The 27,863-nt window shown below is 36.1% G+C and overlaps 1 protein-coding gene across 50 annotated transcripts in view; it reads right to left on the bottom strand.

Moving 5' to 3' along the window:
• Nucleotides 1-27,863, bottom strand: part of camk2g2 (calcium/calmodulin-dependent protein kinase (CaM kinase) II gamma 2) — a 121,944-nt gene that overhangs the window by 45,092 nt on the left and 48,989 nt on the right. For all 50 annotated transcript variants that reach the window (XM_021480790.3, XM_021480793.3, XM_073920861.1 and 47 more), the window contains exons 3-6: nucleotides 23,331-23,390; nucleotides 12,607-12,661; nucleotides 12,066-12,131; nucleotides 5,346-5,418 (exon numbers count right to left, since the gene is read on the bottom strand). In XM_021480790.3, coding sequence (XP_021336465.1) covers nucleotides 5,346-5,418; nucleotides 12,066-12,131; nucleotides 12,607-12,661; nucleotides 23,331-23,390 — 254 coding nt within the window. The remainder of the gene's footprint in view (nucleotides 1-5,345; nucleotides 5,419-12,065; nucleotides 12,132-12,606; nucleotides 12,662-23,330; nucleotides 23,391-27,863) is intronic.

The raw sequence follows: 27,863 nt of genomic DNA, 5'->3' as shown, positions 1-27,863 counted from the left end.
TGTTTTATTATTTGCACTGTCTGCATTTTGCGCTGTTGTTGTATTTGCACTGTCTGTATTTTGCAGCACCAGCACCAGGACTAATTGATGATATTCTGTTTTGGTCTGAATCAACTGACCCAAGAGAACTGAACTATAAGTGTGAACACACCCTTAATCTCAAGGATTATTATTTAAACTACTGGATTTCAACGTGGGCAAGTGCTTACTGCTTCAAGTCTAAACAGCTTAATAGTGCAAAATTAAATAAAATAGCTTTTGAGATTAGCAATTGCGAATTGGATAGGGATGCACCGATCCCAATACTCGTATCGGATATTGGTTCAATACAGCATATTTTTGCTGGATCGGGTATCAGCCAGCTGGTACCGATCCAAATCCAATCTTGTACTTGCGCGATATTGTGTGTTCATAAGCCAACTAAGCCATGAAGGTAGCCTATTATAAGGCACTAGAAAGTTGTCATGTAGGCCTACTATATGCCAAATGTTCTGAAGCTTTTCTACAGCTTAATGTGAAGCAAAGATAAATATTCATGTGGTTAAAGTCATGTTCACTTCAGCGCTTTCCACCACTGTGCCTGTCAATCATTCTTCATTCATTCACAATTCAAGCTGCGTGCCGCGTTCATGACAACACGAAAAACTTTCCCCAAGACTATTTGTTCCTGTTAGTTTTTATATAATTAGTGAAGAAAAGGATGTAGTTTTGCATAAAATGGGTTAATTTTGACAGAGTTCATTGCCGTGTCTAAATCATGTTGCGCTGTGTCTGTTAGACCAGCAGATCGTAATCTAGACACTGGAGTAGAGAGGGTTAATACCTGTTCTTCACACACAAAGTAGGCCTGAATCTTTAAATTAGAAAAGACTCAATAATACATTAGACAGATCCTCAATGCATTGACTTCTTCCCTTTGTGCTGCTCAGTTTTGAAAGTGTCCGCAGATACCGGAGAGCTGCGCGCTGTGTTTCAGTGAGGCATTAAGTGCATCATTCACGCACTGGTTGCATAGACGCAATGTTCGCCGCTCCGTAAGTTTATTCTCACAATAAGTTTCTGTTCTCTCATCCTTCCGACTGAGTTATTCTTCCGAGGGGAATACTTTAAGTGCTGCGAATAGTTTGTAAAGCCTGGCTCATTGTGGTCAAAGTAGTTGATTTTTATTAATAAAAGTGAAACTGATGTCCGCAATATGGATTGTCATTAACAAATTTATTTAGCCTAATATAGGCTACTCTGAAACTGTGAACATTTCACTGTCATTTTATTTATATTAATAATTTACAATTAATAATTAATTAAGGTCAATAAATAATTAGGGTCAATAGTGGTAGCCTATTACAGATTTTAAAGAAAAATCTTAATATCAAAAAAGGAAACATAAGCTGGACCACAACAGATCTGTCATATTGAATGCTCAAATAATGTAGCCTAGTTTGGTTTGGTTAGATTTGGTTTGGAGTTATTTGGAGTCAATAGAAACTGTGATGCTTAGACAAAAAAAAAAAAAAAACTCACAGTATCGGGATCCGTTCTAAAAAAAAAAAATGGTATCGGTGCATCCCTAGTATTAGACAACAGAAAAAGTTTATACAAATGTAAAAATATAAGAAATGAAATGTCCACACACGGGAGATCAGCACACTCCACTACATATCCAGTTCCATAAGGCTTCTCATTTATTCTGTGCATGATTATTCTAAGGTAACGATCAAGCATTCCTAGGCTGAATCTAATCAGCTGTGATCTGCATAAATGGACGTAAATGTATCTATCAAGTTCCATGAGGACAGACTTTCATCATAACAATGAGGGAATGCAGGAGCTCCGGTCTACAGTGTGAATCAACATATACATAGAAATACTGGGAGAGAAGAAGAGAGAGCCTACATGTGGTGTCTATATCTTAGTAGCGTGTGTGTGTGTGTGTGTGTGTGTGTGTGTAAAGCAGACGGATAGCAGTGACAGCACGCCATTGCTCTAAGCTGCATAATTCATGAGGAGACAGAGAGGAGGGCTTGTTATCTCATGCTAGAAGAGCAGGGGTGAGCTGCTCTGTGAATGCGGCAGACACATCCCTGACCCCGACACTGCACAGTCATCCTCCAACAACATTAACAGGCAGATAGACACAACAAACTTTCTGTGACATCAGGACATGGTGACGGCGATGATGATGGTGGCATATTTTTATCAATATTTATTAGGTCATGCTGACAAGGCAAGATCAGTTTTCTGAATTAGCCAATGGCGCAAACTAATGATTTTTCATAAGGCAAGTCAGAACAGGATAAGTAGCTCATACATATTGATACTCAGAGATATAGAGATTCCCTCATGTTTTACGCAGCTTTTTATGGTTTAAAATGTATTCTTTTGTAAAATAAAAAAAAAATATGTTTTTTTTTTATGAGAGAATTTCACTCAATTCAAGATCACAAATTAGTTTGATCTTTTAAGCTTTGTTTTTAATTTTCCCATTTTAATGATTTAGATTTTTTTTTTCATTTTTGGCATTTTTATGAGTAATTCCCACGTTTTTATTTATTTATACAAGTGTGGACAGCTTTTTATATATATATATATATATATATATATATATATATATATATATATATATATATATATATATATATATATATATATATATATATATATATATAAACAATTCAACCACAAAATAACATTCCCTAAATAATCCAGGGGGGTGTGTTTATTAATGATCCATAAATACCTATATTTTTTTCAATAGTCTACAGAACAAACCATCATTATACAATAATACAATTTATGTATTGAACATTTCCCTATTTTTCTAAGAAAACATTTTTCTAAAGGTGCTGTTATAAAAAAAACAAATCTAATTAGTTTGCAAATGAAGTTATGTGTAATAAAATTAAATGAAAGGAAAAAAGTATTAAACACATGAAGAAAGGGAGGTGTAAAAAGGCAGTGAAAGCCCAGACAGCAGCTGAAATCAGTAGTTATTCAGCAACCCTCTGCCCTTCTTCATTGTAAATAAATATAATATGTTATTTAATATTAGCTGCTTCAGTCCAACATCCACATTATCAGGATGAAGAAGATGAATTTAGGGTAGACTTTTGAGCAAGAAAATTATCCACAACACAGCCAAGGAAAATCTCAAATTGTTTCAGAGAAAGAAAATAAAGCTTTGGTATGGCCCAGTCAATCACCTGACTCAAATCTAATAGAAAATACTATTGAAAGATCAGTTTGGATAGACAAACCCAAAACCACAGGACCATCAAGATTTTTACACTCTGTTAAAGTCTGAAAAAAATGACACATGAGCAATTCATGTGACTTCATTCTCCATATGAGAGTCGTCTTTAAGCTGCCAATAATTATCTTTGAACTTTGTCTGTTTTCCTAGTGCCCATGTCCTAAAGGTCCCTCTCTCTTCTCTCCAAAAAGCATGCTGTCTTTCTCCATCTAGCTCCTGCTGAGTTGTTCTAACATCCTTGTTCCAGAATTTTCCTTTTAATTTCCTTTCTATATCCTTGTTCGGTTCTTCCAGCTCTGTCCCAGTAATGGATTCAAAGAGGCAGAAAGAGTCCCCATCACACACACCCCCATCTCTGCAGCCTCTGTGACATCACAGATGTTTCCATAGCAACCGGCCTGCCTCCAGTACTCTTCTGTCTGCATCTACTTTTAAAGAGGTAAACCAGTATGGAGAGTGAGTGCTGGTCCTTTTGGAGGATTTAGAAGAGTGGGGTTAAACCCATTTTTGTCCACCATATGCCACACATCTATGTATCGCATCAGTCATCATCGTGTCGTTATTGTTTAAAAAAACTAACAAAAAAAGATTCTAATCCCTACAGCATTTCCACACAACTTCACCTCCTACACAGACTCTACTACATCAACTCGTAGGAAGAAGTGCAAAAGAAAAAACACTGCAACCTCTAAGAAGCAACAGGGAAGAACTGTGCAGTTTCAATCCATTTAGGGATTCAGATTAGTGGATGATATTTAAAATGAAATCAAAATAAAGATTTTCAGATGTTAGTAGCAGTTTGTTAGTCTTAAAGGGCACTTTAAGACTGAAGGGCACTTTTACCTGCTGTAACGCAGGGCTTTTCCTGCGTTACAGCAGATAAACAGCAGTCAGTGATAGAGACAGATCCGATTGAAATACCAAGTCAAACGAAGTCAAAAATACCAAGTAAGTTTATTTCACGTATTTGTGGGGAAGTTTACGCAAGCCTCTCTGAAATGAGTCTCACACAGAATTACATAGCAATTTTACTCTTTATAGTCTTTATTACAAGCTTGCTCAGTTTTAAAAACTTTTTAAACTTATAAAAAATCACAGCGAGTTGGAAAAGATATTTTAAGCCCAGTTTATTTGCAAAAAAATGTTCTGAAATGTAAAAAAAAAAAGAGACTTGTTGGGTTTATATCACTCCAGTATGACTGTGGACACACTATACCTACACACAGTTCTGTCCAAACAGCTGACAAAAGTTGCTATTCATCATACAGTAGGTGCCCTTTAAGGATATCGATAATGTAGTGTGCTCAAAAACAGTGACAAAATTAGCATTAAGAAGATATAAACATCCAAAACTTGCAGTTTGTCACTTCTGATTAAATGGATCAACAATATTTTTGACATCATCTCAAACTTCAGCTTCTCATTAAATCTTGTGACCAATCAAATTCAAGATGCTTCTCATTTACTTTTCATTTGATGCTCTTGATCTCAACCCCTCCCACTGGCAAAGCGTTGATAAAACAAAACATTATAGGCTATTATTTTTTAAGGGGAGGAGATACTCTGTCTCACCATGTCTTTATGTTTCAGTTGTTATTGTCACACATCCAACAAAAAATGCACATTTCAAAGCACATCACAGGACCTAAATCATTTTCCTCAACATCTTTACAAGCAATTTACCAGCTGAAAATACTATCATAATAAAACATTTTAACAGTTAACAATGAACTGCACATTTATTGGCCACTTTTCTCTTTAATATAAGATCATTTCTGGCAGCACAGGTGACAATTAAGAAATAAAAACTCTCTATCTTCTACTAAACCACTCTTTCGGCATTAGACTTATCAAATGACCCCTCAAGACTGACAACAGCCAACTGGACACTCTCTGACATCAACAGAAAGAAATAACACAATCAAATGGACAAGAAAACTGCCACAGACATTCTCTGGTATCAAGTTATCAGTGGTGTGGTCTTTAATGTTGAAGCACACGTGTGAGTGTGTGTGTGAATGACAGGAGGAGGAGAAGCGTTGAGATGACGCAAGCTCCAGCACTGGCACGTTGCCACAGTGACGGCATGACTCACCTTGAGGTCCCTGTGCACAATGTCATGCTGGTGGATGTGGCTGACGCTTTCCAGGATCTGATTGATGCAATGACTGAGAAACACACAGACAGAAAGAAAGCAGGGGGGAGGAAAAGAGGGCTGGATTAGGGAGAGAAATCCAGGCATGAGTACAAGGATCTAATTCGCGATAGGCACAAGAAATCCAGAATCCAGTGTGGATATGAGCTTTGCAGGAACAGAGAAATGCTCTGGTTTGTTTTTGGATTGAGAAGCTTTTCAGGATGAAAATGAAGATACATTTACCATGTCATCCATATGCAAATACAAGTTTCTGAAAGCAGCATTTCGGTGTGTATAAAAAACCTTCTGAAAATGAACAATGGTCTTACTACAAATAAAACAAAAACATGATTCTTGTAGTTAAATCAAGGAAACTACAAATCAACTATGGGTTTAGTACATTAACCATAGTTTAACCATGGGATTTGCAGAAAAAAAACACATTTAAAATTACACAAATGTAATCTACATGCCAAAAAACATGGTTAATACACATTTACTATAATAAAACCAAAGTTAATCGATGTATGAACACACTGTTCAAATGTTTAGGGTTAGTAAGACTTTTTAAATACTAATTTAATCAAAGAATGAATTTAAATTTTACACAAGGTTTCTATTTTAGCTATTATTGTTTTGTGCTTCAGTATTCATTGAATAATCATTAAAAAAGTTTACAGGGAAATATAATTCAGATGAATTATTCTAAAGATTTTTTTTAAAGCAGTAATTTAGCTTATAGAAGACTCTTCAAGAACACTAAAGAGTTTAACAATGTTGGAATTATGATATTCATATTCTATGATGATATTATAATTGTTATAATTGTCGACTTTTCTTCCACCAATGAAAGGTTCAAGAATCCTTGGAGTACTTTTTTTGAGATTGTAACAGATTTGTGTGTGTTGAGCATCAGTTAAGACAACGTTAGCACCTGTCAGCTTTAATTGTGGGGAAAACTGGATAATTTTGTCTGCTAATTTCATTTTCTGGGTTTAAAATCATTTTTGGGGCGGGATCAAAATTACGTAGCGCCGATCTGCCTGCCCAGGGATGACGCGTTGGTTTCTCATTATTATTCATAGCGGAGTTTTCTTATGCAATGAGAAGACCCTGCTTCTTAATTATTCATGACTGCATGTACTTTCTGAAGCCAAGGGAGTCAGACCTGCCAAGCTGTGATATAGAGTATATACGCGCACAACAATCAGTATTTAGCCGTTCATGAAGAGTTGTATGTGTTTGTTTCCACAATCCACGGGTTTGTTTCATGTTTTTCCCCGTGATGCTGTCAAGGTCGATACAGCAACGCTGTTGATTCGCAGCATGCAGCATTGTCGGGAGACCTGTACAAGAATGGTGGACTTTGTCTTTTATCAGTTGAGTACGTTATCATTCAGACACATTACCTATATCTGTGACTAATGGTTGAAATAGATAGGGCAAGAGACCTGCTGCATTGCTATTCACTGTGTCTGCATTCAGACCTGGGGTTTCAGGAGAGAAGTCCCCCTCATTTATGATGTTTATATTATTATTTCTTTGCATTTTAACTTTGTAAACTATAAAATGAATCGTCTCCTCACAGTTGGTCTCATTTTGTGAGCCAACTGACAGTTGTTTGCTCCTCTTTTTGTTCACCTGCTCTGCCAGCCATGCTCACTCCCCCTTTTGCTTGCAGATCTTCATGTCCATAATGAAGCTTTTTTTAAAAAAAATCTGAGGTAGGCTTGAACTGACTGTGGGGGGTTCATGAAATCCAGGTCATAGAGGGCCATAGCTCTGCACGGTTTAGTTCCAACCCTGCTTCAACAACAGGTTTCAAACAAGCCTGAAGAACTCGATTAGTTTGATCAGGTGTGTTTAATTAGGGTTAAACTGAAACTGTGCAGAGCTGTGGCCCTCCGGGAACTGGATTTGACACCTGTGCTTTAAAACATCTCAGTGTAGAACGGCATCTCTTTTGTTTTGAATCTGAACCTGTTTTTGATAAATAACATAAATCAATGATTCATGATCAAGTCATATCTAAATGAGCTCTTTTGAACAAAGCATTTGAATGAATAATTCAGTGAATCCCTCAATAATACAGGGACTTGCCGTCACCTATTGCTGGTCTAAACTAGCCAGAGTCCGCAAACAAGAACGCCCCAAACAAAATATTGTTCTATTACTGTTATCTGAAAATAAATAAAAATCACACACCTAATTCATGCCTTCAAACTCAAACGGGCCAAATCCCAGTAATACTACACAGATGGCATTTGTTTCTCCGACAGAGGTCTTTCCATAGACACATTGCGGGGACAGAAATAACAAGCGCCGGTGGAGCTGACAGGAATGTTTATAAATGCAGCGAGCGGAGCAGCTCATTACAGAGCTCTGAAACCTGTTCAAAAAGGTCATGACCTGTGGACAGAGGGCGGCTGGGTGGGCATAACATCTCTCTGAGGAAATTTCAGATGGCGGTGTTGTGTTTGCCGGCATACTTGAAAAATAATAGATTTCTGAGCACTTCTGGTTTTTGCAAAGAGCTCGCAGAAAGAAGAGCAACGGTGGTCAGGAAAGAAAGGGCCCCATTAGATATTCCCTAAAGCTTTTTTGAAGGAGGATGGCGAGGAAGGCATTTCTTGTGTCCAAATTTGGCCAAATCTGTGGACAGCATTCCATTCCATCCCATTACAGAAGCACTTTCCAGTAAAAACTCTTTCTGTTCTTCCTTGATGCGAGCTAACAGAAGCAGCTCTCTCGCTGTACATCCAGAGAGTGCCTTCCAAAAGTAATTGGAAAGTGACACTAATTTTGTTGTTCTGGCTTAGTGCTGAATATGAAGTGGAAATGGACCGAAGTGCAGACAGTCAGCTTTAATTTTAGGGGATGCCTGTCCAAGGCAGCAAGTTAAAAATAACAGGTCAGCTACCACCCCTGTTAAAACAGAGTATTTACATAGTTTGACATTATTGGAAATAAAAATATCATGTTTAAAAATCAGTTGCATAACCCTGGCATTTAATGATCGTCTCGCTGTCTGAGAGTAAAGGGCAGCATCAGAGACAGAAAATATCTCTACTGAGGCCTTATAGTCAAGAACTATGTTGGTTCCATGAAATACACTGATGGCTGAAGACAGTCACTTTCTATTAAAATGTGTTTACTAGATACACCTGTCCAACTGCTTGTTAACACAAATTCCTTATAATCACATGGCAGTAGCTTAATGCATTTAGGCATGTAGATATGGTCAAGACGATCTGCTGCAGTTCCAACTGTGCATCAGAATGGGGGGAAAAAGGTGATTTAAGAGACCTTGAACATGGTATAGATGTTGGTACCAGGCAGGCTGGTCTGAGTATTTCAGAAACTGCTGATCTACTGGGATTTTCATGCACAACCTCTCTAGGGTTTAAAGAGAATAGTCAGAAAAAAGAGAAAATATCCAGTGAGCGACAGTTCTGTGGGCGCAAATGCCTTGTTGATGCTGTCGAGCTGACAGAAAGGCAACAGTAACTCAAATAAGTACTTGTTACAACCAAGGTATGCAGAAGAGCATCTTTGAAAGCACAACACATTCAACCTTGAGGCGGATGGGCTACAGCAGCAGCAGATCACACCACTGTGTATTGTTGCTGATGATGTCCATCCCTTTATGACCACAGTGTACCCATCTTCTGATGGCTACTTCCAGCAGGATAACGCACCATGTCATAAAGCGTGAACCATCTCAGACTGGTTTCTTGAACATGACAATGAGTTTACTGTACACAAATGGCACACAAATGGCCCCCACAGTCACCAGATCTCAATCCAATAGAGCACTTTTGGGATGTGGTGAAATGGGAGGTTGCATCATGTATGTTTGTCAATAAGGACCAAATTCTCTGGTATTTCCAGTACCTTGTTGAATCTATGCCACGAAGGATTTAGGCAGTCCTAAAGGGGGTCCAACCTGGTGCTAGTAAGGTGTACCTAATAAAGTGGCCGGTGAGTGAATATCTACATTAGTATTGTTGGTTCACGGTTGATGCTACAAACTTTAAGGTCTTTTCAATTTATACAGTATATTGAGGAAAATATGTTTGTGTACAGTGTGTCTGTAAAGACAGTGAGTGGATGCTCTTAGATGTGTTCTTGTGCTTGAATGAAGAAATATGCCAAATTATGTCTTAGTATGTGTTCCTGCTGACACAGCCAGTTATGTCTTCAGTATGAAGAAAACATATTTGGCCTTATAACAGCCTGAAAATAGCTGCTGATACTTTCAATGTTGAACAACAAAAGACGTAGAAATTTACTCTTAGACTTATTTTGGTAACAAGTTTTCATTTTTTTGCTCCATTTAATCTTTAGCCAGTGTAGATAAGTTATTTGGTGTGCAAGTCACAATTGAAAGTTTCATTAAAAATGATGTAAATGTAAAACAAAGCAAAGCTGGGTATCAGATCTTAATCATGTTTTCAAAGATGAGAAATGATCCAAGGCTCTGTCTCGTGGTCAAACCTCTTCTGTTTGTGCTCGCCATTCCCTTATACAATTCAAGTTACTGCTTCGAGTATATTGGACTAAGGCTTTGTCCAGCGCTAAGCAGTTTTTGGGCATAAATATTTTCAATCAATTTCTGAATGTTTTCTTTTAGATATTAAGCCTTGCCCCCTAGAAGCATTATTTGGACTTAACCCTACAAATGTTTCCTTGTCATCTACACAATCAAATATTTGTATATGTATGCATGTATATAGCTGACCTATTTTATCCATATAAGCCTCTAGCTTAGATAAAAATGGACTGTGCTTTTTAATTTTTTTTATTTAATTAATTTTTTGGAAATTATTTTCTCTTTTTTGAAATAATTTTTTTTCTACTGCTGTACCCTTTGCATATTTGTATTTATATTTTTCTGTATTGTTTTATGGCCTAAAATGTGTTACTTTTATCTTTTTTGTGTTGTGTCTTTTTATTATTTTCCTTAATGCAAGAATATGTAATTGCATTACTTTATTCAGAGAGAAAGAAGATGTGAATAAATTGTGTTCTGCTGCTACATTGGAGGAGTTGATGTCTAATGATTCTATGTATTTAATGCTGTGGCTCTCTGACTAATTTCTTTCAATAAAAAAAGCAGAGTTAAACTAAAATGATGTAAATGCTTTCAGGCCAAAATTTGTATGTAACAAACATTATAAACAAGTTCCTCTCATTAAAATGTTAAATTTAAGTATAAAACAAGCAGAAATTATAATGGTGTTCACTATAAAATATAGGCCTGAATAAATTTTGCTCAAGTAGAAATGAAACTAGCAGTTTGAGGAAAACCTGTAGAATATGTTATTATATTATACAAGTTGTGATGAAACATAAAATACACCACACACTTCAGATGATTTAAAAGCATAATAAAAAGTGACATTTAAATTTGGTAAAAAATACATTATGATATATATTTTTAACTTTCTTTTTATCATACGTTCCTGAATTTGTTTAAATGACTTCTTAACATAAAAACAGTCACTTAAAAAACACTTATTTAAATGGTTACATTAAATTAAAAGTGCTCAATGAGATAGTTGACCAGAAATGGAATATTCTGTCCAGTGTTGCCAGATAGAGCGGTTTTGAATTTGATTGTGCGGGTAAAAAATGGCATAGACGGGTTGACAAAATTTGGGCGGTTTTGAAATGTAAATTGTATATGCAACTTATTTAACAAAACTTAACTGTCTGCTCAAACTCTATTCAGTTAGTAGTGACCGGTGCATAGCACAAACCATGTGGGCACACCCGCAAGAGGAGCTGAAGAAAAGCTGTATCAAAATCTCCCTGGACACATCTGACTTCCCTTTGCCTGTACGCGCATCAAGCAGCTCCTGCAGTTGAACTCACAGTGGTTTTTCATGACATTTTTATCAATCATTTATTTCTGCTATTGACAGCGAGAACAAAAATAGAAGCAGCACCTAATTATGTTCAAAAGAATTGGCCAAATGGAACGAATGTAAACCCCATTTCGAAAGTAAAACATACTCTAATAGGTAGTGTAATCTACACAACATTAAGTGCAGCGTGTGGGTGAGAGTGGGCAGTGTTTCGATGTGATCCGGTTATGCTTTGGTTCTGTGACTGCTGGTGTTAAATGATGTATGTATGTAAATAAAATTATGAGAGTTAAAGTAACTAGGTTCATTTAGATTTAAATACATTTAAATTCATTAAAATATTAATTTAATAATTTAGGCAGTTTTTGTGAGTTTGGCCGGATTTTGGTGTAGTTACAGTACATCTATATCTGGCAACACTGATTCTGTCATAATTTATTCTCTCCCTCATGTGGTTTAAATCCTTAATGAGTATCTTTTTTCTGTTGAACACAAGAGGAGATCATTTGAACAATGCTGGTCGCTGGGACTCATCCACTCCCATAATAGGAATAAAATACTATGAAATTCATTTATTCTTCAAAATATCTTCTATTGTGTTCAATAGAAGAAAGAAACTGAAATAAGATTTGAACAAGCGAAGGGTGAGAAAATGATTTTCATTTTTGGTGAACTATTCCTTTAAATGAATGAAGCCTTGGTGAGCATAATACAATTACGTCAAACATCTCCTAAACTATGCCCAAACCTCTAAACAATATTGCATGTCCATAAAAAATCTAATTGCAGATGACTTTTTGAAACTTACCTGGCATCTGATTCACTGTAATATTCTCTTGCAACAATGTCTTCAAACAGTTCTCCGCCAGTCACCCTACAGAAAGAAATACAGACTCTCAGCGACTTCATTCAAACACAAACTATAAAGAGCATGAGGCCTGTACAGGAGCGTGTGGCTAATGGAGGCCAGCTTTATGACCACAGCCCCGGTACTTGAGTATCGGCCGAACGCTATCAAACTCCTAATGACACAAGAGCCCTGAGAGAGTCATACATTCACAATCTACACGCTTTTACACACGTCTCGCTCTCTCACACACACCACACAGGACTCTATATCTTAACAACACTTCAGACTCTGATAATCGTGTAACATGATGTCAACATAAATCAAGCAAAGGAGTTCAGAAAGCAACCGAAGCAGACTTTATATGGGCCTACAGCCTAATCGTCACACTTCAATCGCATTTTAACACCGCTAATTACTGCCAAACAGCACTGAGAGGAAGTGGAAAGCGTGAGTATACAGGCTTCATATCAAGTCAATCCTGAAGACTCAAGATACTTACAGGTCAAACACCAGGTAATGAAAGCCTTCTTCTGCGATACTGTCATGGAGACGCACTGTTGAAGGAAAACAGACAGAGAAACAGCGTAAGCAGGATGAACGGAAAGAGCTTTTATCCTTTTCTTGACCTGCCCATGATGTCATCCTCATTAGCTCCATTACAAAAGCCAACGTCGCCGCGTAATGCCTTCTAAGGCAGCATTTAGCTGAAATGAACCTCATAACTGACCCATCTGGAATGTTGTACTTAAAGAGCAAGTCCACACAAACCCCATAAAGGCCAAACTCAGAATAAGACGGCCTTTTCATTATTTGATTGAAGGGCCTTTGTTGTCTAATACAACATAAGGAGGCCTTTTCTCCAAATACAGAAGCATTCGCTCCAACGATTGTTTTGCTGTAATTATGATGAAGCTGTTTGTTTGTTTAATTTGTTCTAAATGAATTCCAAATATGTCAATGTTTTTTTCAATTAATCCAATAGTTTTTGAGAGGGAGGACAGGAATTTCAGTTTTGTTTTGTTTTTTTCTTAAAACATTTTAACAGTGTTAGATGATTTTAATATTTCTGTGTTATTAGCATCTTATGTTAATTTTACAAATTTAAATGATTTTATTTCATCCTGCAGCCTCTCTCAATTCTCAACAATGGAGGGCATGTCTGAAGTTGGGGCTGACATGATTATCACAGCAGAGTCAGCCAATTAGTTTGCAATCGGCCACAGTTTGAGTTGGGGTATTTGCATAAAGGGATCTGATTGGCTGACACTTTCATTGGCGATTGAATTGAGAAACTCGCAACTAGGGCTGCACGATTAATTGAAAAAAAGATCATGATCTCAATTTGACCCTACACACAATCTACTGTAAATTCAGCATCTCTACAATTCAGCCAATTATATTTTCAAGTTCTAGAGAAGCATTAAGGAGGGCGCACAAGTATTCATATTGTTTTATATAGATTGCTCAGCAATGTAGACACCTCCAAATAGTGTTGAAAGTATCACATACTGTGTTTATACGCTATAATTCACCCAAAAATATAATCTGTCTTAATGTAATGATGTATTAACGCCTCCAAATCACACATCAGCTGACGCACTGTTTGTTTACTACTGAGAGGACATGCACTCGCTCGTAAATGATGTGTAAACAGAAGCTGCATAGGTTGTGAATAACAGGTAATAAAGTTGTAACTAATGTTCAGTTTGTTGCACAGAGTCATTGTTTGGTAACCACATGGGAAGTATGATTTGAATGCATGTTTTTTATCCTCAAAGTGACGGCGGCCATGACATGAACAGCACTCAGCAGTGAAATGTAAAGCGTGCACATCATTTAAATGATCAAGTCACATTTTAGAGTTATTATTACAGCAAACCCTGATTTGTTTTTACTTTCATAGCAAACAGTGTTGTGCCTGAGAATAAATGTTACTGGGTCTGTATAACTACTCTAGCCTATATAACATTAAATATATTGAAAGAGGGAATCTGATAATGACAAATGTCTCATTTTACTAATGAAAAAAATGGTCTAATAATGTTGTCAATGACAGATTGCAAGCATATGTCTCAAACACAATAATTCAACTTTAAAATTATGAATAGTTGTATTCTGATGTCATCACTTTACTGTGAATTAACATGTGAATACGCCTAATATATATACTGTTGTTTTACCATATGTGTGAGAAAGAACAATAATAATAGCCTACGCATGCTCATAATTGAGAAAAAGCACAAACTTGATTTTAAGCAAAAAAAATAAATAAATAAATCCCACATTTTTTTCCTGAGATTTCCCACAGTTTTTACATTTTGTTTTTATTTTTAATTGTACAGCATGTCCACTGTAGTGGATCACAGAACAATTTTAGTTCAAAACAACCGCCACTCAGACAACAAAACTGTACAGGGTATGGAAGTTAAAGGATATTAATCCAATATTAATGTAACAAATACAAAACAGAAGCCATTTTTTCCTTTTGTATTGACATTGCTGAAACAGTTTAGACTGGAAGAAAGCTGAACTCAAAAAACAAAACAAAAAAAGTGATTTTAATCCAAAACAAATTTAACATAAGTGTCATTCTCTTATTGTCTCTAATTCTCTAATTGTTTAATTGTCAGACTCCAAGTTCACACTCTGAGACTCCCTTAACTATTTTATAAGAATCCTCTCTGCTTCAGTTCTGCCCCCTACAACATGCAGTCATTATTTACATTAAGATGGTCCTGGTGTCCACTATAGTGGACTTTTAAAAAAGGATAATATTTTGAAACACAAAAAAGTTAACAGTTTTGAAGGCTAAATGTATTGTTCCTGACACTTTAATTAACAAATATATATGTAATAATAATAGTTAAAAAAAACTAAATCTAAAAGCTAAATGTTACCTACCCCTCTCCTTCCCATGAAATGTGCTTTTTTGTATGTCTGCCATTTTGGATGCAATGTAAGAAGCGGTTCCTAGCATCCCAGCCAATCAAATGACATATCACTAGAAAGCCCAGGATGTACTCTGAACAGTACAACAGGACTTGACAGAGTAGCTAAAAAAATTCAAAGACAATTCATGAAAACGCAATGTTCACTACAGAGGACACAAGTCAATGGGTGGGGTCTCAGGAGGATATGGAAAAAACTACTGTGGAAGTCGATGGTTGCCAGCTGCAAGCATTCTTCAAAATATCTTATGTTGTGTTCAACAGAAGAACGCCATAAAAATTTACAACCACACGAGTGAGAATAAATCAAGTAAAGCGTAAATGAATGATGATAAAATGTTCATTTTTCAACTGTCCCTTTTAGACCGACTTGGATACGGTTTGCTTGTAGTCCACAGAATCTTTAAAGAGGACTTTTAAAATAAACTGTACCCACAAGATATATTTAGAAGGCATTATCTTTTATCTTTGAAACAACGTACTTGCACAATAAGCCAGAGCTACAACAATAAACACACTTCATGATGACTTTAAATTAAACACAATCACGGGTGACATCATTCATGTCAGAGGCTGATCTGTTTTTTTATCGAGGTAACAGTGGGATTGCATTGTAAGGCAAGGAACATTGCTCATCCTGATTGAAGGTAATGCATTTGTCATGGATAGTTACAGATTTGAAAGCACAGATCTTCACACAAGCTGCCATTAAGAGACCCCCGGCTCGCTCTGGTTGTGTGTGGGTCTGTGTAAATGACAGCGTGCATTAATCTCAGCCATGTGAGAGAGCTGGCGGTGCTACAGGAGGGCAGAGAGGGCAAAGCAGAATATATTATCTCTGCATCCACCCAGGAACACCCACGGCGTGGACACAAACACACACATCCTGACAGGAAGACTGCATTTTAACACTATTCAGACTGAAGCTGCGTGTTTGCGTGTGTGGTTTTAACAGTCTGGCTTGAGAAGTGAGGTGTTAATAGAGCTGGTGTGTGTTGTAAACTGATGAAGATGACACTTTTTGAACTAGTATTCGGCATAACATTGTTACAAGCGGAAAGGTACTTTATTAATGATTTGAAAATTAAAGTAGTTAATATTATATACTGTGTTACATGCATATGTGTTGTAGTGAAGCAGTCGCAAATGTGTTTTAACCCTTGTGTACTGTTTAAATTGACTACCCTTTCGTTATGTTGGGGGCTGTTTTTGCTGCATTGACTTTCATTATTGATTCCAAAGCAATCACACAAAATAATCATGCATTCTTGATTGGTAGTTTTCTCTTTTGGAAAGAAGGTACATTTTTTTCTGTTTACAGTTGATCATAAGTTTACACCATTAACCCTTTAGATAGGCCTGTGCAAAAAAGTGTCTGTTTTTATACTGAGTTAACAACAGATTACAGTGTGTGCAGAAATACACTATGTTCTGAGAGCTGAGCTGCTTATTTTTTATTTTCTCAGACATAAAGATAAGTGCACAAAATTCTCTTTCACACTCTTACATACAGTACTCGCACATGCCCCCACACACACAAACACACACACACACACACACACACACACACACACACACACACACACACACACACACACACACACACACACACAATACGTCATATAACACAGGGCTTGCCATTAACGTTATTGATCATCACCCACTGGGGCTAGTAGTTTTTCAACATTACTCGGCATTTTCACTAGCTACAATTTTGTTGTTGGGAAAATATATATCAGATGCAAAAAAAATGTACTTTGAGATGCTAAAATGACTTGATTTAGATTTTGCGTTACGCTCACAACTGTATGCGCTTGCTCAGTGAGCATGAGCAAATGGGTTGTGGATTTATAGTGTCACACTTCAAGTTTTTATTTTACATAACTTTTCAGAGCTCAACACTAAAGATTTACCAATTTTTTCTCCAGCCACACATAATAAATAAATAAATGATTCTTAGTCCAAAGTAACTGCAAGCAAACAAAAGCAGGTGAAAACATACCATGTACAATATTAAAAAGATGATCACGTGAAGGGTTAAAATGAAAGCTACCTGCTGCTTACAAAAAGACCTTTAAACCTGGAGCTCTTGAAAGCAGCAGGACTGTGGGTGCACGAGCATCACTTTTTGTCCAGCCTTTTTAAAAGAGAACCGTTTGCACCAGTTACGTTTCCAGGCACAGATGCTTTGTGCAAGGTACCGTTTCTTTTAGAAACTTTTAAACATTCTCACGCATCACATAAGATAAAATCTGCCTTGATACTAAAGCCCTCGTCAGTGTATCAGGATCGCATGTGTCTCATCATGCACATGATAATACTCTCATTCAGTATTCACGTGCTTTCTTTGTTTTTCGTTATCATTGTCATCTCTCACACTGGCCCCTCATTGGTGAATCCTTGTTGTTGAACTCATTGCATTTTAAGAAAACTATCATTTAAAACTGATCATCAACAAGCCAAAGCGACTAGTGAGAGTATCTGTCTAACCCACCACAGCTGAAATCTACCCGCATTTGGCAGGTTGGCGTCTGTTCATGTCAAACCCTGATATCAATATAATTTTTATCCACAAACTAAGCTTTTTTGCACTGCAACTGATGATCAACAGAATTTTTTTTAAATTTTGCCTCTTCCCAACAGGGAAAACCAGCAACAATTAAGAATGCATGATTATACATTGTCATGGCTTTGCAATTAAAACATGTCATTATAATGGGAGTCAATGTGGCAAAAACAGCCACAAACCTAACCTAACAAAATCAATTTTCACAGTGTATTGTTAAATTTAGTTTTAAAATTTAAAAAAATTTCCCAAATATGTGCCAAAATATTTGTCACCAAAATCATTCCATTTGCTGAGACACAGAGAAAGTTGTGGCTAAAATTAAGACTTAAAATCACCCCAGAATGGATGAAAACTTCCCCAACAGCACACAATGTTTAAAATATTGATTTATTCAATCAATATATACACTGTTTTATTTTAAATATAAATATCATTCATCATATCATTTTGTTGTAACATCAATCATGTTGTACAAGTACATATCCACTGAATAAAAACAAAAAAACAAAACATTATTTATTCTCCCTCATGGGGTTTTGAGATTTTTCTTCTGTTGAGCACAAAATATATTCTGAAGAATACTGGTTGGAGGGATTAACTGACTTCCATGGTAGGAAAAAATATTAAAATTAAGTTAATGGGTCCCTGGAACCAGCATGCATCAAAATATCTTAATTTAAATTCAACAGTGGAAAGAAACACAAACAGGTTTTGAACAAGTAAAGTAGAGCTAAACGATATAGCAAATAACTGATATTGCAATATTTTAATTTTCAGCAATAAATATTGATATGAATACACTTTCACAAAGTGATTTGAATAACTTTGCTTTGTCTTCTCTCTATTCTTAAACAGAATTCTTACAGCAAGTAAAAACTGTTTTTTTGTTTTTACCTTCAGGAGAAATAAGTCAAAATGAACAGGTTTTTCCTTAAAACAATCAAAAATAATCTGCCAATTGGTTAAGTAATCTTATTTTCTGTAAGAATTGTAGATATTTGGACTAGAAATGACAAAAACTCAAAACCATATAAAATTCAGTATAAATAATAATAAGCAATTCATCTTGGTTATGCCTCCAAACATTGTTTTTTGAACTCAAATATTTTAAACTCTCTGGAAATGCTGAGTCAAAGCTTTAAAAACACATGTAAATGATAAACTTCACCCTATTATGGTTAAACTCACCAGTGACTCTACAAATCCCATGTGCTTTGTAGCATCCGGTCAACTATAATTCCGACTCAACATTGCATATGTTGCGATGTAACTATTGTAGATGCACACATTGTGATATCGATGCAGAAACAATATATTGTGCAGCCCTAAAGTAAAGGTTAAGCAAATTTAGTGTGAACTGTCCTGTTAATGCTGTACTTGTAAAGTATTTTTCATGTTACAACAACATTATATTTTCTTTTAAATAGATTCAGCAAATTCTAGTAAAAAATAATAAAATCCTGCAGGTATTTTGCAATCTTTTTGACTCAGTTGTAAATTTATATCTCGCTTTTATGACTAAAAATCTACAATAAACATCAAACTGCAACTTCAACTCAGAGCTGCGAGTCAGCATTTTTAAAATGTAATAATATTATTGCTTGCATTGCATTTTCACTCAAATAAATGCATACATGGTGAACATTTATGTGAGATTTATTTCTTAAATTTGACTTTTGTTTATTTATTAGTATCATTTTAAAGAAGACTATTTCTTTATTCTTATAATTTATTTATAACTGCTGTTCTGATTATTTATCTGATGATACATTATAGTAGTATTAAACATGCAGGCTTCATGGAAAGTGTTGGCTTATTAATGTGTTTTTACAACCCTAGACTGAACTAAACATATGGAGAGAAGAACCTGTCTGACCAGTAAACAGTCTGTGTTTATTGGAAGGATTTTAAATTCCCAGGATACCAGTGATATCAAACAGCTCAACGTCTTTTTTTGAACACCAGTACCGGACATATCAATCATAAACTTTTATCTTATTTGGTAGGTGAGTATTTCTTTGCATAGTAAAAGCTCCAAAAATGCTGGGTGAATTTTCACCTCTGTTAAAGATCTCCACAGGGGATCTCTTGTGTTCTTTCTAACATCTTGTCACATTAAAAACACATGACTGAAGCAGCAGCTCTGGGTGAGATAAGACGGAAATGTATGTAAGCATGTGGTTTGTTTGGGTGGCAGGACTCGTGTTACTGACGGCTGGCGGCACTCATGCATTCATATCTGCTGGTTCTTAAGAAGAGTTTGTCGACATCAAACTCAGCTGTTGATAATGCGTACCAAGGCTGTAAGTTAGCCAGTACAGGTTGTTTGTATGTATGTTCAAAACAAAGGTAGCAGAAAAGAGAGTCTGTGAGTCTTTGCTGCCAAAGGCGATGTGCTCCTTAAGTATGCTCTCTCTCCCTCTCATACACACACTTGATTGCTCTTTTTGTTAGAGTTTATTGGCAGTCCATGCAGAAAACATGACAAACTGATCCTTTGACAGAGAAAGAAAGGGCCGTTTAGGGCAGCAAAACCGTAACGAGTACAAAAGACAGATTTAGGCCGCTGGGAATGGAAAGAAATTCAAGAAAAAAAAGGGATAGAAAAAGCAAGAGGGTGGGAGGAGGCAAACACTTCCTAGAAAAAAGAAAAATGAGGGTCACACACACTAAAAAGGAGATTTCAAGCGGAATATCTGATCTTCTGTTTGGATCAGAGATATCAGGCACAGATTAGGTGCCATAGAATCAAATCTGGATATATCTTGGCATAGCTGAATAATAAAAGTGGTGAATAAAAAATAAATAAATAAATAAAATGGCATCCAGTGAACCTCAAACACCATTGTTTTCTCGTTTTCATGTAAATCCTGTGAGTGTAAAATCCTGCTGAAAAACAGGCCAAAACTCTGGCAATATACATTGGATCATCAATATACAGCCCCAGGCTGTTTAATTGGCCACAATGTTTCCTAATGATATTTAAACAATTATCACTTTTTTCTAAGTTTGATTTCTACTAACTATATATGTGGGGCTCTTATTTTGAAAATGGGACTGGCATCATGTAGTTCATAGATAATGCAACCAGGCATAAAGTATCTAATCTTATCATAACTTGTCTTCAAAATGCAAAATTTGGGACAGATAAATTAGAAATGAGTTCAGTTCCTCGAAGAGGCATAAGGTCTGTTTCATTTTGTTAGCTTAATGTGTATATGCTAAAATTTGTCATGTATGTTTTTAATAAGGCATCAAGCACATGTATACTGCTGAATACACTCACTGGCCACTTTATTATGTACACCTGTCCAACTGCTCGTTAATGCAAATTTCTAAACAGCCAATTCCATGGCAGCATCTCAATGCATTTAGGCATCTAGACATGGTCAAGACGATCTGTTGCAGTTCATACAGAGCATCGGAGTGAGGAAAAAAGGTAATTTAAGTGACTTTGAATGTGGAATGGTTGTTGATGCCCAACGAGCTGGTCTAAATATTTCAGATAAATATATAATAGTCTAAATATATCACCGCTGATCTACTGGAATTTTCTTGGCACACTTTGGGCTTATTAGTACCAATTGAGTATCATGCCAACGCCCCAGCTTACCTGGGGTATTGTTGCCGACCATGTCCATCCCTTTATGACCACAGTGCACCCATCTTCTGATGGCTAATTGCAGTAGGATCATGCTCCATGTTATAAAGCGTGAATCATCTTAGACTGGTTTATTGAACATGACAATGAGTTCACTGTCCTTAAGTGGCCTCCACAGTCACCAGATTCCAATTTAACAGAGCACCTTTGGGATGTGGTGGAACAGGGGATTCACATCATTGATGTGCAGCTGACAAACCTGCAGCTGAGTGATGCTATCATGTCAATATGGACCAAAATATCTGAGAAATATTTCCAATACCTTGTTGAATTTATGCCACAATGGATAAGGTCAAAAGTCAAAAGGAGGTCCAACCCGGTACTAGTAAGGTGTACCTAATAAAGTGGCAAGTGAGTTTAATGCACGTTTTTGTACCATGTCCTATCAATTAGCTCTTACTGTGAGTATATTGCAAATTATAATTATAATTTAGCCTATATTTCATCCGTAACACAACTGAGAAGCAAACTTTCATTTCATTCACTCAGTCATTCTATACCAAAAAACTGTTTAACACCATAAGGCAATACACTCTGGCACCTTTTAAGTAGAGATGCACTATTTATTATAAAAATTGCAATCTCAAATTCTCAATTAAAACACTCATTCATAAATGACAATACTTTGTGTAGGGTTGTGCATTATTTAAAGTCTACTATAATATCATAATTGTTGATTTAACAATAGACAAGCTGACAAAAATTGAGTAAAAACTCACTTTACTTAAAGTTCATTTTTATTTATAAAAAAGATCATTGTATAGGTGACAAGGTGGCTGCCTCACAGCAAGAAGGTCACCGGTTCAAGTCCCGGAGGTGTGAAGTTTGCATGTTCTCCCCATGTTTGTGCGGGTTTCCTCTGGGTGCTCCGGTTTCCCCAACAGTGCAAAGACATAAACTAAACTGACCGCAGTGTTTGACTGTGCATGTTAGAGTGTATGGGTGTTTCTCAGTACTGAGTTGCAGCTGGAAGGGCATCCGCTGCTTAAAAGATATGCTGGATAAGTTGGCGGTTCATTCCATTGTGGCGACCCCTGATAAATATAGGGACTAAGCCAAAGGAAAATGAATGAATTAAGATCATTGTATATTCATTGATGTGTTGTTGAACAATTATGACAACTACTGTAGGGAGTAATTACCGTAATAAAGAACAATTCCCTTATAATTTCTGTAATATGGCTTTAGAACACCTGACAAGCCAAAATGATGTGGATGTCTTGTGGTATGCCTGTTATTTTTGAAGCCTGTCAGTTCAAACAGTACTAGTGTATGAAAAGGAGCAGCTTGAATATTGTTTCTCATCTTGTTTTATGGAAGAAAGAGAACACAAGGTGTAGTAAATGCTGACAAAACCGCCACATCTGCGTGAATCCTGTAAAATGTGATGATTGAAAATTTCCTCAGTTTTAACTCTCATTCAAGTGGTTAAAAATTTTTATGAATTTCTTTCGTCTGTTCGACACAAAACAAGTTATTCTAAATATTGTTGGAAAAAAACAGCCAATGACATCCATAGCAGGAACAAAAAATACAACAGAAGTCAATCATAGTTTTTTCCCAACATTCTTGATCAAACTCAGGTTTCATCCAAGTTTGTTTAACCAGTGGAGTATAAGTAAATGATGTCAAGATTTTTCATTAAGGGGTGAACCATGCCTTCATAAGAGCTTTTATTGAACAGATCCAATCCCCCAAACTTGATTACTTCCTTAGTTCGTTTTGGTATCTAGTGATTACCCAGCTGTCCCTGCTGTGTCTTATAGTGAAACTGTCCCACTCACATTTGATTGTCTTCCACAGCACTGTTCACACACACACACTAAAAGCAGCCTGAAGGGATGATACCTGTGCCATTTCCATGATTTTGCATGAGCTGGAGATTTTGTCTGTCACATCTGTCGTGTCAGCCACATCCTTTCTCATTTCATGCAAATAGCCTTGTGTTGACTTTGACTAGCATGTTTGTACAGTATGTATATACACACGCACACACTCATAATTTATAAATGAGGGCAGAAAGAGAACAGGACACTGAGACTCACCTATGTTGGGGTGTTTAAGCAAACGGCAGATCCGGGCCTCTCTTTCCAGCTTCTGATGATCTGAGGATGAGACACAGAAAACAACATTTAAGCCACACCTACACTACACAATAGTCTGAAACACACACCTTATCACTGAAATAACAGATTAATGTTATAATAAATAGGTCTTAAGCCTGTAAGATATTTTAAAGTTTCTGCATTGATAAAAATAATGTAAAAACGGTAATATTAAGAATTATTATTATTATTATATAATATTAGCAAATCTTATTTTATTCAGCATATTTGTTCACATGATCATTCAGAAATAATTAATATATGCTAAACTAATGCTCAAGGAACATTTCTGTTTTCTTGTCAGAGTTGGACCCATATTATATTATAATTTATTATATTACTATTATTTACTTTTTGGTCATGTTGATGGATACCAGCCCCCATACTAGGGCTGCACGATATTGAAAATAATCTAACAATCTAAAATCTAATCTTGTGATATTTTATTATTCTCCAACATATGTTGCAATATGAATACAATTTCACTAGATGAGTTTGGAAAGAATGTATTATTTTAGACTGACTTGGAGGATTCTGTAGGGGAGTACATAAAATAAAATAAACAATCTACAAGCAAAGATAGATTCCTTAAAGAAAAAGATGCTAATTAAATAAGCAGCATTTTGTTGGTTTCTGAGGAGTTGAACTGTATTCAGGTATACATTAATTGAATAATCAAATGAAACATATTACTGCATAGTCTTCATTTTATAAACAGTTCAATAAAATTAATTGTTGTTCTTTTGTCAAAGTTACAAAGGGTAAAATTTCTTAGTTGTGAATGCTTTTAAAACACTCAGACAGTCACAGGCCTTATAAACACTTGCAAAATGATCAGTTTTAATCCACACACAACATTGCAAATACTCGGGATGTGACTAATGTGAATGATCACATTGCGATATACTGAAACAACATATTGTGCAGCCCTCCCCCTTACACTGGCCGTATATTGAAATAAGTGATGTGATCAACTAAACGGGTGACATAAATCTCAGGAGCAAAAAAGGCCTATAATATGTCTACTAAAACCATATTTAAACAAATGATGGACTGTCCTATTTTTGGAAAGAATGAAAATGAAAGTACCAGAGCTTTACAACAGCCAATTCTGTAAATACAAAAACACTGATCTCTTTGAGAAGACTGTCGAGAATGGTAAGGAAATCTTTAATAAATACACACACACATAGAGAAAGTGCTTCTACAGTATAAATGCATTATGTATGGTATAATGGATGATGGCCATTGAATTATTAGAAAATAATACACACCCAAGGTGGTTATGATGTGGCCGTAGGCATTCTACTTCAGGTGTGGATTGTTTTCTAATAATTAAATGTATTAGAGTCAATTATTCTATTTATACTATGACTACCAGACCTGAAGAAACTGTTCAGATATTGTATTCCAAGACATTTGACACAGTTCTGTCCTCAAACCATCGGTGAGTGTAGGACTTGTTTCTCATGCATCTCATCCAAAGCCTTTTGTTTTGATTCGATTTTTTTTACTCGTAGTGTGTGCAATAAACAAAATCATTGAGTGTAATGATGTGAAAGTGGAATGTGGTCAAGACATGCCTGGAACTATTTTAGATGTGGGTTTATCTGAAAATATTAGGGTATATGCACACAGATTTTTAATTTGTAGTCATCCAGTCCAATGGCTTTCGGTGAACTGTCTTTCTATTACAAGATCGGCATGTTTAAAATCTGTTTTCTTAAAAAAAAGTGACCTTCACTGCCTGATAGGTATAGGTTATAAAGTAAGTCTCAGAAGGGACAAAAAGCGCTGCATTAAATAAAATGTTTCCCTGCCATCTCTTTAAAATATGAAAATTAATTTTATCCCAGCATTTTTAATACAGTTTCTGCATTCGCCTGTTTCCACTGACGGCGCTAGAGTTTACACTGTCTATCAGCTCGTTTTATGCTTGAACAACGAAAATGAATGCTTAAGTTTACTTAACTGGCAATGTCGATGTTGTAAATGGAACCTTTAAAAAAAGAGTCACATAAACCTTTCATTGGAAGTTAATTGTTGGCAAACATTGTATAAACCAGTTAATTTCATGATCAGATGCAATCCTTGATTCAGTTTGGCTGTAAGGTGTGCAATAAAACCCTTTAATACATGTCTGTCTGGAATACTGGATGTCAGTTGCAACATTCCAAGATATGTTATTCTAAGATAACAACCAATGATCAACTTCGAATCATCTTGAATACATTTAAATCCATTTACTTACATCTATACTCATTTGCATCTGCTTTTCTGTCACACTACTGTTTTCGACTGTTTGTGACTGAATAATACTAGGTTAGTATATGCTTCATACAGCTGGTTTTGTTTGTCAGCATTGCATTTTTGATCATTTGAGCCAATCTTGTGACTGAAGAATGTGCAAGTTATTGTATGCTCCACTCAGCTGTTTTCATTATTTTCTGCTTTGCATTTAATTAAAGAATGAATACACTATTATGACTCAGAACAATGTTTTTAGTGTGTCAGCTTCACATTTGGGCTGATGATAAGCTTGCTGGTCTTTAATTAACGATGACAACCTCCTGGATGCTTTTCTACCATAGGCAGCTCCAGATTTTGGTGAGCCAATGTCAATCCACCACCTTGGCAATATGCTAAAAAATATTTACAAATAGACACAGATAACACATTTTATAATTATTATTTATTCAATGTTTATGCCTGTGTCATACAGTATATCACACCTGCAATCTCTCTCTCTCTGTGTCTGCTCGAGTATGATTCAAAGTGGGCAACTGATGAAAATAACTGTCCTTTTAACCTATGGTCAAATACTGCCATGCAAACAGCATTAGTAGCTTTAACATGCCTAATACTTGATCACAGAATAAGTGGGACACTTATGATCAAATGATCACAGAATAAGTGGGACAATCAATGGCTTGCCATATGTTAAAGAATTTTAAAAGCACTTTGCATTGAGCATTTACATTTTTTTAACGTACGACAAAGTCATTATCCCTGACATAAGCAATGCACTTAATTAAAAAGCATTTAATAATGCTGCCATAGAAAAGTATTGTTCAGAGACTGAAGACGTGAACGGTTCAGAATACAACATTGTGTGCTGTCATCTCGAAATTGTGGTAATTACAAATGGCATGCATGCAGCTACAGCCAGTCAGGTTAGCGAAGTGACTACACGATGTAAAAAGAAGAGCGAGTGGTTTTGCCCACTCGAGAACATATCAGCATGTAAAAACAGAGCCAGATGCAGAAGTGGGTGGTTTTGGGCACTCAATATACTATATTAAGAAAATGCCTGATAAAAAAATAATAATTAAGCATCGTAAATAAAGATGTGAACTGCAGGACGCCAGACAACCCCAGAGTTCAAAAGAATGCACACATGCACTCAAACACACAGTCATCTGCAGTGGCACGCATACACTGTAGTAATTCAAATCAAGAACACAATGTCACATCAGTCTCAAATAAACACGCACAAACACATGCATCCAAAAAAACATGCTCTTAGTCCAAGATCAAGTCTGTTGCTAATGATCTGAGATCAGCTAGCCCACAAACTGAAAAAAAATAGATGCAAGAAAAATAAGGATTTTTTAAAAAAGTGTAAGGATGTCTTAGGGTGTTTATTTACAGGTGTTGCTATGTTCCTGTTGCCGGCATTCATGTAGCAAGCCCTATGGGATGTAGTTTGTTATTTTAGTTTTTAAGAGTGCATGTGAAGGATCTCCTGTTCCAAGAAAGCCGACAACACTAACCACTATCATGACACACCGAACTGACATGATCATTAATGCACCAAACATTCATTGAAAAAACTACTCTAGAACATGTTTGGCATTAGCATTAAGAGATAAAGTGTTAACAATTATTATATTTATAAAATATATAATTGATTAATTAACAATATTTGGTCTGTTTGAGAAAATCTTTATGCACTAACATTTATTTTAACATTTGAGTGAAAGAGCAATTTTTGCGATTTAAAGAGCCCCTATTATGGGTTTTGAGTAAATGAAAACATCCAGCTGAGGACTAAATCTGAAAGCGCACCATGATTAAAACTATTGATTCTTTAATGAAATAGTCGACTGGTCGAATAAATGAATTGTGTTGAGTTCAGCTCTTCTGCCTGAACATGTTGACGTCAATACCGTACATCACCAAATATGAAGTGCCAGATCCGGTAAAACGTGAACGTGCCTTTCCTTTCAGACAGTAGCGGAGCGCAGGGGATTACATGACTGATCATGACACAAAGATGACGATCACTGACAGATGGAGATTCAGCTGTGGGTAATAAAGGGTTAAAGTTCATTTTCACAACAATACCACAGTATAGCCAAACTAATGCTGTGTTTGTTCCTGTCATTTTTCAGATTTTTGATACAATAACCTACACTGCAACTGGATTTGCCAGGTGTTTGCTATTAAAAGAAGGAGCAGCAGAGACTATTA

This window comes from Danio rerio, chromosome 13 (assembly GCF_049306965.1).
Source record: "Danio rerio strain Tuebingen ecotype United States chromosome 13, GRCz12tu, whole genome shotgun sequence".
Classification (NCBI taxonomy): domain Eukaryota; kingdom Metazoa; phylum Chordata; class Actinopteri; order Cypriniformes; family Danionidae; genus Danio; species Danio rerio.
This window is presented reverse-complemented; position numbering and strand designations above follow the sequence as displayed.